General features: G+C 43.2%; 2 protein-coding genes across 10 annotated transcripts in view; one reads left to right on the plus strand and one right to left on the minus strand.

Annotated features, from left to right (window-relative positions):
* LOC135502696 (kinesin-like protein KIF13A) overlaps positions 1 to 19926 on the minus strand; it is an 82943-nt gene that overhangs the window by 50374 nt on the left and 12643 nt on the right. For 7 of the 9 annotated variants that reach the window (XM_064795647.1, XM_064795646.1, XM_064795649.1 and 4 more), the window contains exons 3-12: positions 19822 to 19867; positions 15955 to 16012; positions 14615 to 14707; positions 14242 to 14428; positions 13938 to 14025; positions 13382 to 13516; positions 1786 to 1898; positions 1372 to 1483; positions 837 to 1073; positions 267 to 377 (exon numbers count right to left, since the gene is read on the minus strand). In XM_064795647.1, coding sequence (XP_064651717.1) covers positions 267 to 377; positions 837 to 1073; positions 1372 to 1483; positions 1786 to 1898; positions 13382 to 13516; positions 13938 to 14025; positions 14242 to 14428; positions 14615 to 14707; positions 15955 to 16012; positions 19822 to 19867 — 1180 coding nt within the window. The remainder of the gene's footprint in view (positions 1 to 266; positions 378 to 836; positions 1074 to 1371; positions 1484 to 1785; positions 1899 to 13381; positions 13517 to 13937; positions 14026 to 14241; positions 14429 to 14614; positions 14708 to 15954; positions 16013 to 19821; positions 19868 to 19926) is intronic. The other 2 variants (XM_064795650.1, XM_064795643.1) reach the window with 1 other exon arrangement.
* On the plus strand, positions 5755 to 12397 carry LOC135502979 (mucin-2-like). The gene is made up of 2 exons (XM_064796213.1): positions 5755 to 5847; positions 5981 to 12397. The coding sequence occupies exon 2, from the start codon at positions 7273 to 7275 to the stop codon at positions 11509 to 11511; it is 4239 nt and encodes a 1412-aa protein (XP_064652283.1). The 5' UTR covers positions 5755 to 5847; positions 5981 to 7272; the 3' UTR covers positions 11512 to 12397.

Raw genomic sequence — 19926 nt, forward strand, 5'->3', positions numbered from 1 at the left:
TCAAAATATCATTAGATCAAATTTTCTTATGTTAAGGAATGTTACGCATGCAATGTTGACAGGTCATAAATCTTGGATAAACTCCTGATGACAAGTGAAATCTCATCATTACCATAACTACCAGGATGAGTGGCTATGACTCAGTCTGTAACAAGATGGGTAGAGCCTCCTGGTGCTCAAGAGTGGAACAGATAGTCTTGTGACAAGGAAGCTCGGTCCCATGAGTGGTCATGTTACCGGGGTTCCACAGTAATCAAATCACCTACCGCATGGATGCGTTCTGTCTCGGTGAGCTTCTCCTCCCAAGTCTTGGTCATGTCCTTGAAGAGTTTCTGCGTTTCCTCCAAGCGTTCCTCAATCTCTCCATTTTGTTTACTCTGAAGAAGTCAACAAATAAACTTCAAAGGTCTTCTGGTACGAAATTTAAAGGAAATAGCATGCAGGGATTTGAAGCAAAAACATCTGTGACCTGTCACAGCAAAACGAGTAGATGTCACACAAAAGATGAGACAAAATGACACCAGGAGATAATGGAAGAAATTGATGTACTCGGATTTCACAAAAGGCAGACAACAAAGAAATGAACAACCAGTTTGTCTCAATTGGCCAAGCTCAGAGCGACATACACCTGGTTTTGCCGCAACAGGTCACATTTGATCGATTTTATTCGATGGTACCACATGTAGCCAAGGTGATAGTTGTTTTCCGACAGAAGTTCAAGTGAGTTATCAAGGTCAACAATGTCAGTTTTGAGAGATATCCACTTCATGTCAAAATGAACTTCGTTTTGGGGTAAAATGTACTACTTGCGGAATTTTCTGAAAATAGCCACATACATCTTTCGAGGGCTTCAGCCTCACCTGAGCCTCATTGAGTTTCTTCTTCAAGTTGTCGACCTCCTCCCGAAGTTCCCGTATAATACGAGCGTTGGGATCTTCATTGACCACGGCGTGATTGACAATACGTTTCGCCCGGTCGGCATATCGCAATGTCGAGAGGGTCTCCTCGTAGTTGTCAGCTGCCGGACTCAGGGTGGCAACCATGACAGTTTTACTGTTGCCTCCAAGGTTGTCCTGGAAGGAGACAATATGAACATCAACTTTGTTGAGAACGCAAGGATACTTTGAGCAGGATTATGAGCCTAGCTTTGTTGGGGTGACTTCACCTATCCCAGGAATGGTGGTTCTTGTTGTACCCGAAAGATATTCAGAGAAATATTCTTCAAAGATCTTGCAACCTCCATATTTACATTTTGCGAGTGACTGTAGAGTGTCAACGGAGATCTTTTGATCAGACAGAGCTGTGATTATTATCGCAAACTACAGCGATTGAAACAGTCATTTATGTGGCGCTATTGTAAAGGTAACTTACCTTTAGTAGCCATGTGAGCACAGAGTCCCTATACGGTACGAACTTATTTTTACTGCTCTTCCCCGATTGGTCGGCAAGGGCCGAGATAACAAGCCCAAGAGTCGTCAACGATCTGAAACAGACAAAATGATGATTATTCGTCTTCAAGCAGCTTGTCAAACTCATAAAAGACTTGCACCATGTCACTGCTATCAACCACGCTCGCAAAAACAGCCGCCTTCTATCAATTTTTCATAGAACTATATTGTAGATGGTCATTTTTCTATAGTTGCGATGTTCTAATACCAGGAGACTCCCTGTACGCACAGGCCATAGATGCTCCAAGTAACTGATGATACAGACACGAAGACACGCCAATTTGTCACCATGATTCCGTGTCTATGAACTGAGTAGGATGTGGCACTAGTGACTTACTTGTTTATATTGCTCCCTTCCTTCAACCTCTCCCCCACAGCACCAGTCTTCTGAGCACGCTCGCTTCCCGCCAAATCCACCAAACTCAGCTTGCTCACTTTCTCACCAGTCACCTAAAAAGAGACAAAAAGATGCATTTGAGACAAAAAATAATTCAGGTCAATTCACAACTGAAAGTTTCCCATCAGGAAAATGACATTCTTATTCAGTTAAGGCTGAAAAGAAGCACAAGGCTGACCTTTGTACCAATTGGACACAAAAGTTGCTTCACATCTTGAAGTAAAATAACACGAAGAGCTGAAAAGAAAGATGCAACACTTGCTTGAAACTTCAACATTCTTGAAGAACTCACAACAAAGTTACACCAGCAAGCCACAGGACTACTGAAAGATGTTATGCCCAAGCAGGGTTAAGGTTGTAACCCAAGGACACACACCTAAGCTAACATGTCTGGATCTTTGTATGCTTTGGCCTTGGGCAGCTTGGAGCAACCCGTGGACAATAGCAGCCAGTCTGGGCCGTATTTACTTTACCGGTACTATTCCTGGGCCCAGCAGTGTTCCGGGTGTGCGAGTGTTTATAGCGCAAATTCACCAGTGGAGTCTCCAGTGCAGAGACACACAGAACGACAATGAAATTTCACTGGCAGACCTATTTTTAGTGGAGGTGTCTAATAACGTCCTGTTCAGCCTAATAAATGTTGGAGATATATTTAGTTTTGACGGGATATCTTTCACTTTTCAATGAGGACACAAAGTTTGTCGGAGGTGCAAAAGTGATGGCAGATGTTGCAGTTAATGGATTTTGACGATATTTTTAGCGGGATTCCTCCCCAAAGTTGGCAAACCATAGGTGATGGATATCAATGGATTCTGAATGCACTCACTTGCTATTTCAATTGGGATATGAAACCTCTAAGGGCTGCGAAAGTGATGTTGCCTCTGATGGATTTTAAGATATTTTAGGACAGGTTCCATTGACAATATTTCTCCAGTTCTGAATTCTGACCAATGGGGGAAGCAGTGCCAAGCCATAGACCATTTTATCATCGATATTCATAGGACAAGGAACTCTATTGTGTTTTGATTGGGAATTCATTACTTCCGCTATCCCAGAGATGGTGGGCGAATGACAGGAACAGCCGGGAGTGGACCTGGATCTGAGCAGATTTCCAGTTGTGGAGGAGATATGTCGTAGGATGTCACACAGGTGAAGTAGGCAATGAACAGAGGGATATTAGAGAGAACAAGCAGGAATTACTGGCTGGAAACAGAGTAAGAAACTTTGTTATTGTCGGGACTCTACCAGCGTTTTTAAGGGACAGATGCTGCCTTGTGTATCTGAGATATAGACTCAGCAAGTTGCAAAGATTTCGAAGTATACAATGCCAATTGATCTTGATCTCATGATCTTGACCTCTAATTGTCATATCTTAAGCCCAAAGCAAACTGTCAATCAAATGACAATGGGCCCTTAATGTTATGACTGTTTTGTCAAGGTGTCTTACCAAGCTTGTTCTAACTTCAGGTGCACGTTTAATAACTATGAAATCACAAACATAAACATCTCAATCAGCTTGGGGAAGTCAACTCTAGCCTTGAAGCACTAAATAAATAGGCCTATCATGTTTATATACTTTGTATACATTCCGTCCTACATGTGCATAGGCAGGTATAGTAGTTTGAGTCAGAGTGCTGAGTCGGTAGGCCCACACTTTTGCAGTGTGCATGTGGAAGTCTTGAAGACCTAGGTTTACACTAAAACTGGTGAGTTGCATTCCGACTCTTGCTTGGACCCAAACTTCCCAACACCATCTGCTGTGACAGCTCATCCTCTAATAACTCGGCACGACCCTTTCTGAATCTGCTGAGACAGCTCATCCTTTAACAACTCGGCATGACCCTTTCTGAATCTGCTGAGACAATTCATCCCTTAACCACTCAGCATGACCCTTTCTTAGAAGGAAATACCCTCCCGTGTTGGGGAGTAAGGATACCATAGCTCTGTGGAGGCTATGATACATGCCCTTGTTGTAGAATGATAGGACTATGGGTTCACATTGGGGCACCACATTGGGTGTGTCGTCCTGATTGGCAGCGAACAGACCCTTCAACAGCATTCAGTGATAAACAACCCATCTTTCTGTCCCTATTGAGCCGCCAGCCCCAGCACAAGTCAGGTCAAGTTCAACCACATTTCAAAACCATCAAGCAATTTCTTCAGGATCATAGGTCGCAATTTGTCACAATCTTTTGCCTAATTATCACCTAATTGAGCGAAGATATCTAGAAAATGTGACATGCTATGAGAAGAACTCGTTGCTCAGGCTGGCTATACAGGTTAACACAACCACCAACGCACGCCAATCTTTCTACCAAGGACAGCCAAACATTCAGTACATCTGAAAGAAAGAGTAACATTTGGCAGAGCTCAAGCTTGTGAAACCTAAGACAGTCAACTTGCAGCAAGTAGGGCACCTGTCATCATTGCTTAATCAAAACAAGATTTCCTGTAAGACAAGACATGTTATTCTTTAGGCTTGGACCTAGGCCTACTGGGTAGTGTTGGGTTGCAATGTTGACAACATTACATGAGCAGTGCGAAGGTCAGTCGGGACTAACAACTCTCAGATGGTAAGATGTTTCACTTTTCTTTCTTTTTTCCATTCACTGGGACACAGTATTATGTCAAGGGCCTTTGGCCAAGGCGGGGGAGTGCTTTGTTTCAAAAGCATGAAACATAGATGTTGGCAAGGGAATCCCTAAGGGGTGGCAAAGAAATAGCGAAGTTTTGTGTCAAAGATTCTAATCTGACACACTGCTCACATCACGACTGGCTCACCCCTTGTTGGCATGAACCAGACATAATTTTATTTTTACACCAAAAATATCGGAAATCAAAATAATTGGAAAAGAACGCATTCGACCTACATAGCTGGGTCTGCATCAGGCATCATCTATTATAATTATAGCACAGAGGCCAATGCATGGCTACAGTGTCATACAGGAACTATGATTCAGCTTTGAATCAACATCCAGGCCAAGGAAAACTTTGTATTCGATTCACTACTGACGGCGCCACCAATTATAGCACAGAGGCCAATGCATGGCTACAGTGTCATACAGGAACTATGATTCAGCTTTGAATCAACATCCAGGCCAAGGAAAACTTTGTATTCGATTCACTACTGACGGCGCCACCATGTTAAACTGACCACAATCATCAAGATCATAGATGATAGTGATTGGAAAAGAACAAAAGCACATTTGAACCAGAAATCATGTTACTATCGGTATACATCGCGTTCCCGAACAAACTTAAGCAAAGGAACTTGACCCCCAAAATACATGACCTTATCTTATGAATGTGCACCACGAGGATCTTTTTAGACCTGGCCTCACTTTATCAATGGACTTGAAACAACATGACATCAACTTCCGCTCGCTGAAAATGTAAGTGTCATTTCTCACTGGGAAACAAACAATAAAATGCGTAGGCCTAATATAATTGTCCTATCATAAATGATTACTTCACTGTGATAAAATTCCTGACGCATTGTTCCATTAGCGATGGTAGATGTAGGGGTTTGTTCCGTGAAATCACATCCGTTAACAAAAACAAAACAAAACCACTTTGACTTTCAGTTAACTAGGATTATATCTTACTAGTGCATTCAGGAGTGGATTACACCCTCAACTAGAACTAGGGAACTCCTTTTATTGGGCAAGTAGCATTTCATTTTTAAAGTTCTTTCTTCCTCTTTCCATTATTTCAGGAATTCAAGAAGGCCATGTCATCAAAATGAAGTCAACCTGGCCCAGAACAGGACTCTGTGTTGTGTGTTGAGACCCAATTGAAGCAACATTGGACTTCATCAACAGTTTAACTTTCAGTGGTTCAGAATGTCCATGGTTTCAATAGCTTGACTTTGTCACAATTCTTCATTTTCTTCCTTTTTTTATACTTTCAGGTATCAAGAGTGACAACAAGACTTCCAACCACCAACCATTCAAACAGAAATTTTCGTAAACAAACTAGACTCGACCTCCAGCCTGAACTGATGTAAGTATCCACTCTACTCAGCTATACGGACATTTAAAGGACGTTTGGGGTCCCTGAAGGTTCAATCATCTCTGTTATAACAAGAACTTTACTTTGTGAGAGACATGATTCGACATAAATTTTATCTTTTCAGGTTTACAAGCACAACATAGCCACGGACGATCAAAGTAAAGTCATACCATGATACTGAGGTGAGATAAGGGGAAGTAAAATCGACAACTAGGATCTTGTAACTTTCGTATCAACTGATATCCTCCCGTGCTTCCTGTGCAAGATATTTCGAACGGGCTCCCATGCACACAGCGAGTCTTCCACGGGATAGGCTGACTTGAGGATGTAAACTGAGGATTCAGGAAATGTATGTCGATGACTTAGAGATTCAATGTTGTAGTGACTGGACTCTAACAAAGCCTATCTCAGGATGTTTCGAGATTCAGCCAATCAAAGCCTACTGACATCTGCTGATCAGACAATAAGCTACACGAGAATGACTAGTCAGTCAGGAGTTGAGAGCTTCTCATGATGCTTGGCCAATATATTTATTCATTCAAAAGCAAAAGGACTTGTTCATCAGGCAACCAGGATTCATGCAAAAGGATTTATTTATCAAGCAATCAGGATTGTTCATTAGGTAATTAGGATTCTTCATTCAAAGGTAAAAGGATTCTTCATCAGGCAATCAGGATTCTTCACAGGCAATCAGGATTCTTCACAGGTAATCAGGATTCTTCACAGGCAATCAGGATTCTTCATCAGGCAATTAGGAATATTCTGTTCATTGAGCATTTCATTGGCAATTAGGATACATTCATCAAGCAATCTAGACTTTTCTTTAGTCTTGTATTCAGGATAGCTGAGCATTTAACCTGCACACAAGGAGTACAGCAATGTGGATACTATAGCATGATGCACACATTCTCAGAACAATCAGAACATGGGGGATAGATAACATTCGAGAAGGTGGGAAGGATATGCTGTTATAAGAACTGATGAAACCAAATGCTCACTGCAGTGAGTAGCATTCATTTCGATATCAAACAAACAAACATTCTTGTGGTAGCATTCACTTGAACAACATTCGAAAAGTTTTCGTGTCTACCGTGTTGAAGTCTCGCTGGAGCAGTGAGGTATTAACCTTACTCTGAAAACAAAATAACATACAGGTATACATGATCGTGAGAGAACTCTACCACCAAGGCTAGCGCTGGGAGAAATATTGACATGATTTTATCACTGGAAAATCCATAAACGGCGGGATATTCTGGTGTTTGAACGAGAGACTGATGACGTTTATGATTGGCAAGTCTAACAAATAATGAAGTGCTATTATCTCTCCTATTACTGAAGGTACTCGATAGCAGACTGTGGAACACTTTCGGTATAAACATTCGGAGGAAAGCTGCTTTGAATTGACAATAACGCAAAATGAAGCTAATCACGTCTTTCGCGAAGATCTGCGTTTATTTTGGCATCGTCTGTGTGACCTGCTGCCTCATATGCAGTCAGGCCGAAAACTTGGAGGATGACTCAAATATGAACAGTGGCGTCTCCTATCAGGATCTTCAAAGAACTAATCAAGGGAGTAACTTCGGTGACATTGTGCTGAAAGTCATACAAAACTTACGACAAAATCAAACATTCTATTCTTTGCTCAGGTTGAAGGGACTAAATTCGAAACCTGCTCAACAACTTTTGAGGCAATCTGAGGTCTTAAGACAGTATGGCAGTTTGAGAGAATATGATTCTGACAGATCAAGAAGGTTACGCCGATCTGTAGAAGATGACAGTTTGCAAAAACTGGGTGAGAAAAATGTTGCTTCAGCTGACTTTTTGGGGAAAGACACTAAGCTGGCCAAAGGGGAAGGCAGCGGTACTGAAACAGGGAGCATGTCTGAAATGTTAGCTGAGCAGGAGCCGGAATCACAGATCCCTACCCCAAGTGACATGGGACAAACAACCAGTCCGATCAAATATAATACAGAATCAGGTGCAAAAGATCTGAATGTCGACAAAGCAGGTGGTGAGGTAGAGGTCAAGTCAGAATTAGTCAAGACAACATCAGTGCCAGGTTTTGGAACGGTCACCTCGGACTCACAGCGAGGGTCCGCCAAACAGGATAACCCAACCTTGATGATATCGACGACACCTGCAAATGTTTATTCAACTCCTACTGCAGCCACCAGGGGGCAACAATTAGGGCCAAAAACAACATCAGAGCAGACGACGATTGCTCCGAAGATAGAGAAAACGGAAATTAAAAAGTCTGATGCGAACTTTGATAAAAACGCTAAAGAGGATATCAGAAAATATAATTACACTAATTCAGGAACTGTGTTAAGTGGACCGACTTCGGTTACAGTGACGCAGTTGGATTCGGAAGTTGGTACTACGGTAGTCATCCATGAAAATAGACCAGGAACAGACGTAAATAGGCCTACTATGACTACTGTTAAAGCAGAGGAGCGCATGCCTACTGAGGGTTCTGGGGATCCTGTGTCCATGGATTCAAATATGAAAACAGAATCGTTGGAACTGACAACACCGACTTCTGTAGAGACTCCAGTTCAGTCAGAAAGTACGGATATTTTAGCCACGATTCCAAATACGCCAAAAGCAGTGACCAAATCTACAGTTCCAACAGGGACCAATCCCGTGCAAACAACCACGCCTCCTATTGTCATTTTTGATGCCATTATGAATCCGACAGACACCAGTCCAACTGCTGCAGCTGCAACTAGCAGCCCTTCTGCAGCTGTCCCAACCGCTGTAACAAAAACTGGCGAACTCAGTCTTGTTACGAAGACAACACCACTCTCAAATTCTACAGATGTGCAAAGCACGGAACACACCATGACGAAGCCAGCAGTAAAGGAGATCGTAGTTAGAACTGATCCTCCAGATACTACAGAGATAGTTGAACTGGTTCAGCCACGCGCGACCGATCAAACCTTGCCAAAGGAAACTACAACAGCGGTCATAACGAAAACGATTCCCGAGGATGGCCCTATCTTGGCTAATAGCAGTAATGTCATACATCCTACTAAAACTGGTCCTGGTATCTCAATAGTAGCAACTAAATCAGCATCTGAGAAGCTGAACGAAGAGCCAAAAAGAACAGTCAGAACGACATCTGACATTAGGACAAGAACAATTGCTTTATCAGAGATCGTGACTGACTCTAACTTTTTCCAGAGCTTAAACTACATCCATATTACCACCAGTGTTTCATCGCAGAGTCCAACTTTTGGGATTATCTCAACGTCAAACCCTAGTCGAACCTCAAGGACAATAGGGTTTACAGCAACTTCTTCAGTCAGTCCCATTGCCGTGAAATCATTAATGCCTTCGAAAACAGGGGGCGCTACCGTGACTGAGCATTTGAATTCTGTCATCAAAAGTTCTCAGTCAGGATATACTGCACCTACAATGACCCAGCTTCTGGAAAGTTCTCTCAAGGATCTGGATTCAATTGTCCCAACCACGCCAGGGACGCAAACACTGTCATATTCTGAAACACCGACAATACGTGCAACAGAGGAAGAGAGTCCTGCAGTTCACGTGTCACCTGTGCAAACTTCTAAAGTCGTGGAAACAAGTCGCGTCGTGCCTTCAAGGAGGCTGAGCACAATAACCAGTCCCACTCCATTCGGAATGACAACACCATCAGGAAGTTCATTGTCTACAACTGCCTGGGTTCCGGATATCGAAGCGACACGGTTATTCGTGACAAGTTCAAGTAGGTCGTTGAGTGATTTTGAAACGATGCCAACACCGATTCTTACTTCAAGCAGCGGCAGTGATGGAAGTATGACTCTTGGAATAACCGATGCAACACCAAGTGTCACTTCTAGATCACAAACACCGCCTTTTATAATATTTGATGGTACTGTGATTGAGACGGCTCATTTCAAAATAAAGTCATCGAGACTTGAACCTTCAAACACTCTCACACCCACCGCATCGTCAGAAATATTCGCAGAGTCTCTCTTCCTCCAACTGACGCCGTCTCATCAGGAAACATTGACAAGTACGCTGTCAAATAGTGCTAACATTGTGAGTCGTTTGCTAACAACAAGCACAGAATCGCCTATTTTACTCACAAAAACGTTGTCACCTTCATTTACCATACCAGCAATATCACCATCAACAACTGTGATCATCGACCCACAGACAACGGACAGTTCGTTCTATCAATCAACTGAAAGTAGCAGAACTCTCATTATTCCAACAAGTCATTCAGCGAGTGAGCCACTTTTGACACCTATTTTTAGCCAAAGCGTTACTGCATCAAGTGAAATTATAAACACTTACGCTGAACCTCTCGTTCCATCAACTCCAATTTTCACAAATTATCTCAGCCAAACTACTGCTAATTTAGAGACAAGTTCGTCAAGTGTGCTGAAATCAGTGATCAGTGCTACTCCGAGTTTTAGTGCATCTGATATTGAGACTACGCCACTAACCAGTCAAATGGCCGGGACGAGTTTTAAATCCTCTTCAACGATTCAAGGGACGATGTTGGATATTAGTCCAACAAGGACAATGTCTCCGAGTTCTGGTGTCATAAGAAGTTCTGTTCAAAGTGTCTCGCCGACTCTTTCGCAGACTGTTACTGTTTCTCCAACAGTGCTGCTACCTACAGAATCGAGTGGTACTAGCACTGAACCGAGTACAGCATCAGTGACAGTGCTGCCACCTACAGAATCGAGTGGTACTAGCACTGAACCGAGTACAGCATCAGTGACAGTGCCGCCACCTACAGAATCGAGTGGTACTAGCATTGAACCGAGTACAGCATCAGTGACAGTGCTGCCACCTACAGAATCGAGTGGTACTAGCACTGAACCGAGTACAGCATCAGTGACAGTGCTTCCACCTACAGAATCGAGTGGTACTAGCATTGAACCGAGTACAGCATCAGTGACAGTGCTGCTACCTACAGAATCAAGTGGTACTAGCACTGAACCGAGTACAGCATCAGTGACAGTGCCGCCACCTACAGAATCGACTGGTACTAGCAATGAACCGAGTACAGCATCAGTCACAGTGGTCACACCTGCTGTCACAAATAGTACCACAAGTTCACCGAGTACGTCAGAGTCTCTGCTCAGCAAGAGCACCACAAAAACTTCCACTACAGTGTCTCCACCTAGCAGTGCAACTGAAACTACTGAGTCTCTGACAACGGAGAGTTCAACAACAGTGGTGCCACCTAGCAGCAGCGCTAAAACTACTCAGACGCCACCACCAAGAAGTTCAAATACGGTGCCTGGTGGTAAAACAACAAAAGTTACGACACAAAATACAGTGACAGTCATAGTAAACACTACGGACATTTCAAAGCCGAGAAATGAAACTTTAGCCAAAGCCAGTATGTCAACTACCACCATTGTTGGCATAGCTGTCGGCTCCATCATGGGCTTTTGGATAATTCTTGGCCCGATTGTGTGTTTTCTGTGCCGCATGAAAGACAAGGCCAAAGATCGGCGAAATCGGCCATATGATGTTGATGATCCTGAGGAAGGTGACTTCTTTTTACGCGATTATGTCGCAACACATTTGGCCCGTAGCCGGCCGACAAACTTTCAAAATCAACAAAGTGATCGTTATAGCATGGACGTTTTTACTCATATAGAAAATGGCGTCATGAAAACGGAACTCTGACGAATATCAAATATTGTTAGGATTTATAAATTATTGTGTTAAATGTGTTGAAGGGGTGTGTTCTGAGATGACTGTCACGTGGATCAACTTGAAAAGTCTCAGGTGCCGTCTCTATAGGGTCATTCCATCGCTACTTTGAAAAGTAAGCGAATTATAATGGCATCTTTCCAAAAACTGTCAGAGATTGGCGGCAATGAACCTGGTTGGATTGCAACAGCAAACATTCAAAATCGACTGACACCCAGTTTCAGTATTTCAGCAACATAAGCAGTATACGGTAATCAACCGGACATTTTTTCAGTATGTCGTTAAACAACACTCGATTTGACCCAATTATACTGCCTATGACACTTTAGAGTTTTCACAAAATAACGCCAGCCGAAAGTTTTTTAATAATTGTCGCTGATCGTTCATTCATTTTTCAATTCATTCATCATCATGACTCGGCCCGACTTAAAGTGGTCTTTGCCCGTTACAAAAATATTCCACCATTGCTGCCCAAATGTTTTAGTTAATGCTCTACAGTTCATTTTCCTACTTCTTAAGTTCATGTTTGACAGAGCAGTCGCAGAAAGCCACTGGCAAAAATGTCAGTTTCAGCAACTTGGTCGGGTCTTCTTCCAGTAACAAGATGGCACCACCATCGAAAGCCAAACTCGCAGCAGCTGATCGCATTGGTTTATGATCACACCAAATAGGTTTAAAGCTGCTGAAACTGCCTCAATCATGTCTGATATTCTTTTTCTCAAAGTCCACTTATGTTTAGCTCTGGTTCTCATGGAGTAAATAGTACAGTCATAAAACCTAAACCTGTTCATGTAAATAAATTTCTTAATATTTTGTAAAATCATTGTCTTTTTATCCTTATTCATCAGTTTAACCCTTAAGTATACGGGTGGCTTAGTATAGATGAGCATGGAGGAGTAACCAGCTTTGGCCTTTAATTGGGAGAGAAGATTTGACCAGTCAGCTTTAAATCAGGCTTCCAATGTAGAAGTTCACCACTTCTGACAATCTGATACTAGTGATGGAGTAAAGATTGTTCCAATCTCCAAAAGTAACTTTAGAAAACAACTCAGATTGCCACACAAAAAAGCCAAGTCTGTCTTGGTTAGCAGACGATTGTTTGCTATCTGGTGACCGCCATTGTTCTCAACAGCTAATCCAACTCCAGATCAAACAATAGTCTTTCATAAATACTGAGAAAAGACCCTAGTCCAGTGTGAGGTCCCAGTGGTCTAGGGGCAGAGACAAGGATTCGCAGCCAGGGGACCCAGGGTGTAAACCCAGGAAGGGCTAAAGGGCGTAGGAGACCTTTTTTCATTTTTTCCTTCCAATGATAATTTTTTTTAAAGGCAAGGAGAGGTAAAAGTTAATTTACTTCTCCCTGCCTCAATTATTTATAGATCATACTGGTTTGGGCTGAAAATCACCTTATTCATCAGTTTAACCCTTAAGTATACTGGTGGCTTAGTATAGATGAGCATGGAGGAGTAACCAGCTTTGGCCTTTACTTGGGAGAGAAGTCTTTCATAAATACTGAGAAAAGACCCTAGCTCAGTGTGAGGTCCCTGTGGTCTAGGGGCAGAGACAAGGATTCGCAGTCAGGGGATCCAGGGTGTAAACCCAGGAAGGGCTAAAGGGTGTAGGAGACCTTTTTTCATTTTTTTTTTTCTTCCAATGATAATTTTTTTTAAAGGCAAGGAGAGGTAAAAGTTAATTTACTTCTCCCTGCCTCATTATTTATAGATCATACTGGTTATTTGATTGGGCTGAAAATCACCAGGCACTTACCCTAACAAGGGACAGAACTTGCTGATTACATAAAATCATCACCTGTTGGCAAAGAAACCTTGCTTTGCTGACTTACCGAACTTTCCCTGTCGACCAATGTCTGCGTAAGGATGATGTTGAAGACAGCATGCGATCGACTGCTCTCCGAATTCATGTTGGTCGCAGCGACTGTACGCGATTTGTTCCCCTCCGACATCAACGTGTCGATGTCCTGAAAGAGCAGACGCAGGGGTCAGAGGTCAGAGGTCGGATGAGCAGGGAGAAATAACGAGGCCATGGCGGCCCAAGGATTAGATACCCAATTTTTTTCACCCCAAATTGTTCTCCGCCCAGCAAGGGTCAACAGAGACACCACACATTTTGTTTACATAGACATCCTCTACATTATGGTAGAGCCTCATTTGGGGTGAGATCAATACAAGCAGACACTCAATCATCACAGGTCCATTACTGACGCATGCTGCCACCTGAGAGAGGCTGGTGGAACTAAATATCTTGGTCGGTCTGCTATAACTTCCAATTCATGATACTGATACACAAAGCCCAAGGACTTCAATTTGTCCTGTGACGCTTTCTTCTTAGACTTTGCCGCGATCTTGGTTTTGAAACATCCATGATCGAGGCACACATACCTCGAATGACGTGACGACAAGTTGTGAGAGTCCGTCGACGTATGGTCCAAGGATGTTGTGTTCTCTTACTCGTAAGTTGTGCTTCCCGCTGAAAGATCAATGTGAGAGTTATGTGAGGAACCAGGAACATCTTTTCCTCAAACTCCACGCCAGAGTATGACAAGGGCTCTCTGGGTTCAGCACATCCTTGAGACCAATTCAGTTTGTTTACTAGCAGAGTACTGGACTGGACACGAGTCCAAGTTCAACCTGACATCAAACTGAATCTCTGGACTCCCAGAGGTTGTTCCACATGATCACTCACCCTTTCGGATCTAACAAGTCATGGACTTTCTCGTTATAAATCTCCATATAGGACACCTCCACTTTACAGGAGAGGTCCGGATCCTCCTTATCGAGGGACGCCACCTGTTGGAATAGCGAGTCACAGAGGCGCGGAATGACACCCTGGTCGTTCATGGTCCCCATCATCGTGTACGACTTGCCAGAACCTGGAGAGAGGAAAGATGAGAGGTCAGTTCCGTTACATTGAGATGAGGCAAGATGAAAGCTCTATCCTCCCACTGAAGGCCTTTGTAACGTTCCTAAAAATCACTCAATTTCAGCCCAGCTTGAGCCAGAGCTCCAATTTCAGCAGGGATATCCGCCATTTGAAGCTAACCAGTGCTGCCACTTACCGGTCTGGCCATAAGCAAATATACAGGCATTGTAACCCTCGAACGCCCGCTCTAGGATATCTGCCCCAAGGTTGTGGAATACTTTTTCTTGACCTGAAAAGAGACAAGACAAACAAAACGTTACAAAGATATTTTTACATTTTTCGCTTTTATGGGGTCTTTGGCTTGTCCTGGTACTGGCACTAGATGCAACAAATATGGGTCATATGACCCATTCAAAGGACAAGGCGAATGTTAGTGAAGTGATTTCACAAAGATCCCGAGTAACGCTGAGTCACTGCGTGGCGTTACGTAAATAACTCGTCTGGCGTCACACGCAACACTTAAGTAGGAAGGTGAATGGTCCCAAAAACGCATTATCTAGGGCCTTGATGGAAAGTGGCAGGTCCCCTCTTGATATGCCGAGATGGAAATATCCGCAAAACATCCAAATTCATGTTCCCGCAAGTCAATATTGCATCTCTGGTTACAATACACGAACAGGTTTACTTGGCATCAACATACTCTGACATTTGCGGCAACAAAAGGAACTCATCGAAGCCAGATAACTTGACACAAAACCACAGCAGACTTTCCATTTACAGACTTCCGCTGAAAGGACGCCTCAATGCACTCGTTAATGTCAAACCATCTTCCAAGAACTGTCGGAGTTTATTTTTTGTCAAACAGGAGAAAATATGTGGGGGAATATTAAAGTGGAAGATTTCAAAGAAGAAGCTCTGGCTGGTTGAGCCGTTTGGGTCCAACACTCTCTGACATGATGTGTGATGTAGATGAACAACTATCTGTAACTCAGTACACTCTTTCCACTATACAATTCATCCACGCTTCGCAAATTACTTGGACAGTGACCGAGCGGTTATTAGCATCCAGCGACCGTATCGCACTGATCGCCTCAGAACAAGACAGCTGGCAGTTGATACTGCGTATCGGGTATCCATGGCAATCGATATCGCACAACGGACACTCATTGAGACATGCAGTGAATCTGTATAGGGTTCTGATTGGACGATGACATAATTAGGCCCCCTCTGAAGTTGGGTATTGTTCTGGTGATATTGTTTTTATTGGAATATGAAGATAGATCGAGTGATTTGGTTTAGTTAAGCCTAAGGACAGGGTTATGAACTCCATGATGGCAAATAGTTATGCTAATGGCAATCAAAACCCTCCTAACAAAGTCACTATCGGGCTGTTGTATAAAGTGGGCCAGGAATCGGCTGAGCTTGGACCGCCCCGTGCATCAGAATACACAGCTGCACTCCCCCACCCTCGAGTCAACTGCTTCAGCCAAAATTCGACAGCTGACTTAGACTTTGTTTTGGGCGATGACTACTTACCCGAGTATTTAGGATTGGTGTCGTCCATCGACCAAAAGCAATGATCGAAGGCGAATATCTGAAAATATAAAACAGAAAATATGTTAGTCCCTCCAGGATGTTGAATGAACGGCCTTGTGAGAACTGGAAGTCATGGCAAAGAACTTTAGGAGGATACCCTTGGGATGGCCAGATGTTCTCAACAGGGAAAGGGGTGCAGAATACACAGGTCGAATTGAATAGCAACTCTATAGTGATAGATAGAGTGTCCTGCTAATAGAGGTGTTCACAAAGGGAGGTTCTCAAGACAGATCATCACTCAAGACTCTTATCTCTTCAGAGCCAAACCACCAGTGGCATTCAGGAGATGAACACATTCTTATTAGACCTCTGGCGTCCATTCAAGATTGTTTTAAAAATTCTCATTTCCAAGACAACCCGCCATTTTTGTGTTCATGCTCGCACGGCATATAATCAGTTGAGACCATGATGGAGGGATTTTTGCAAGGGCAGTTATCGACACATATTGTAATCAGACTTGATTATGGCGCTACTCATTGCGGAAAACGGATCAGGAAATGAGGAACTATTTTCCTGCAAGATTCATGAGCATCGTACATGAAAATGCAACAAGGTTTGGAGAAGCAATTTCAATGGCGAATGCAAAATAATACCAGGGAGTCACTGGTTCATCAGAGAGTCGCGAATCGCACAGTTGCGGATCCAAAATGGCGGCCAAAGTTGGCAGTCTCGTAACACCACTGCACAGGAGGAGTCTGACTTCAACCCTGGATACAGCTCTGAATAAAAACCCAAAAGCAACAGGGACAACCATCTTATTCAAGACATGTCTGGTCAAAAGTTTTTTCCTATATATCATATCGCTAATGGCGCTATACTTCAAGTCAACCATTATCAAGAAGCCTTCCCACATCCAGCCATCTTTTGGGTACATTTTCCTCCCTATTCACCATTGCCTGAGGCATCGGTATGAAGATGACAATTAAGCGGTTGGTGCCATGTCGCCATGGAAACATGTACGCAGAGTTTGCCGTTTTCTTTGAGTATCAAGAGAGCGAAGCCTTAGATGCGTCTGTCATCGGCAAGTTATCGGGAGGGGAGTGCAGCCCTGTTTGTTTTGAGAGTTAGTAATGGGTGAGGGCATTCACAACTCGATTACCTTCAAAGGCAAGATAATGGATGGGAATCTATACGCTATTCCACCGAGAAGGCACTCACATCTTTTGGGATTTCATAAAGGGAATGTGTCAGCCATACTCTACGTCCTCAAAGGAGGATAAGGCAAGTTGAAAATCACGGTGGGGTACCGGCATGTGGGGGAATGAATGATGATCAAACATATTTTAACAAGGCAACCTTGTTTGAAGTCGCCTTCTTGAGCAGGATCGATGTCAATTTCTTTTGGGTTCACCATGGGCTGGTGGGCGCCAGACAGAAAGACTTGCAAGTACTTAACGTGCCACCTGGGGCATTGTTTGGGCACTAATTGGGCATGCTAACCAGTGGTGATTCTGTCATCCACAAGGGACAGGAGTCAAGCTAGAGAGAGAGAGATAGGAGCTAAGCTGAAGCTTGTGTCCACCTGGATGGGGTCTAGGTATCCTGCTGTGAGACAAAACAGTGGAGAGCTTTCCAAAAGTGGAACCCATATCTTCTTCATTCTGAGCCTGGCCCTCTGACCACTTTGAAACTGACCTGACTCTCTCCAGATTAACGCTAGACATCTCTTACAAAACAAACATCGCATGATGCTGGCAATATTTACCAAGTACACAACCACCGACGATAAAAACTGTCTAAACCGTCTCAAACTTCCGGCATCGTTAATAGTGAGAAGTTTAATTACCTGATCTCGTCTACTAAACGTGAAGCGGAAGACTAATCGTTTCAGGTCCAATGATGGAAACCCATTACGTACAGGTGGAAATCAGGTGCGGTTCCGACGGCTATGAATCAGGCGAATCTCATCAATATAAGACAAGAATCTGATGCTAAAGCGCCCAGCAGACAGGCCACTTCTGTCGCTGAGACTTGCGATAATCATTGTCGCTATGTGCAACAAACACAGCTCTCGTACGCGGGTAAAAACGATATTCACTGAGTGTGATGCGGCAGTGGTTGCTGGTACCTGAGATGTCGACCTCGAAGGAACGATTTCTGTCGCATGGGATTTCAAGAAAGCAGCAGAAAACTACTCGAATCTGACAAGACACTCAAAGCAAACGTCTTCAGCCAGCTTAACGATATCAACTGACGAGGGTAACACACAGTAAGGAATGGAGATACAGGGTTGTGACCAGATGACCGGCCGAAACAGCACACCAGGCACCAAATCTACCATCAACGTAAAAACACTCTGGACAGGGTCATTATCAGCCGAACTACAGCCATTCGCGATGATGATGATTTACCACCGCCTTGAGCAACATCAAATGAGTTTGGCGAGACTCATTAGACGCACTGACAAAGTCTTAGAAGTTACTGCTGCTGGCGTTTGCGTCTTTGGCGTTTGCATGCGACGAAATCCAAAAGATCTGTTTCGAAATCAAACACGGTTGTTATTTTTTTAAATTCTTTTTCATCTTCATTTGTTGTCTGATGTGTGTGCCAAGCTTTCACTACATTACAGAGAAGCCTCTGCCTATTGAAATAGATTATGTACTTAGGAATTTTCAGATTAAATTCCCGCCAGCAATGGATATTAACTGAACCATCATCAAACAGCTACAATCTGCCAGGCAAACTCTTGGTTTGATCAGTCTGCCAGCAATATCGACTCTGACGGATGTCGTATCAGTTCAATCTTTTCCGGAGTAGAATTACGTCTCTTCAACACTACATGATAACCAGAATCCTCTCTGTTTATTGAAGATGTTCCTATGTTGGAATTTTTAGATTGAATTCCTGAAACATTGGATATTTAGCTGATCCATTATCAAACACCTGTACCATGCCCGGCAGACTACTTTGTTTCGTCGGAATGTCAGGTCTGGTCTGATTCTGATTGAACGCAAAGTTGCTTCAACTTTGTTATTATCGGGGGAAGGGCACAGTGCCACTTTGACTATGAGCGTTAGACATCACTCCTTACAGTTTATAAAACTGTATCACTGATAAACCGTCATCCATAGAGTCTATCAGGAGTGTCAATGTCAGTAGAGTGCATGGATCCAAAAAATACAACTGCTTCAATCATAACCCACATTCTAAAAGCCCTGACCGACCAACCAATTAAGCCTTGTCATAAAGTATCATTCTACGGAAGTAAATCCTGCACGGAATTATTGACAAGCAATTAATTACACCAAGTCTGCCAAAGCATTCAGCTTGTCAAAGCTGGTTCAGAGTGAAATAGATCAATTCTGGTTGATTACAGAGTGGGTATGAGTTTGGTGAAAAGGTGGTGAACACCAAGAATGACTTCCAGCGAGCTCAATAGTTCCAGTGTTCAAATGAAATGGAGGTCCTGACCGAACTCAATACTCCCAAGTCTTCAAAAGCTTTTAGACCATCAAAATCAGTCTGCTAAACTCCCATTTTCCTCTGTGGATTGATTCCTCATTGGATCAAAACAACAACAATAACACGTCGACTGCTTTGCGTTGCCATGTCACCAGACTTTGCTATAAACACTTGTGTGAGCAGCATTATATTTACCATCTCCTGCGATGGACTATTTCTTGACCATGGTAAGGGTCACAGACAACACTGATCAATCTACCCTGTTTCTCTTTCATTAGTTGTTAATTTCTGTTACTCTAGCTTGCATGGATATAAGACTGCCAAGTGCTCATGTTGAGGCATGAGCTGATATTTTCAGAAATGGTCTTAGATGGGTGAAACTATAGTATATAACCTCATTCTTACCTTGGGTGCCTTTCTGTTTGCATGATGTGAAGATTGCGGGGTGTCTCTGAAAATACAAGATAAGTAAGTTTAGTTTGTATGAAGAGAAACCCGACAGATAATGCC

Source organism: Lineus longissimus, chromosome 19, assembly GCF_910592395.1.
Source record: "Lineus longissimus chromosome 19, tnLinLong1.2, whole genome shotgun sequence".
NCBI classification, from domain to species: Eukaryota; Metazoa; Nemertea; class Pilidiophora; order Heteronemertea; family Lineidae; genus Lineus; species Lineus longissimus.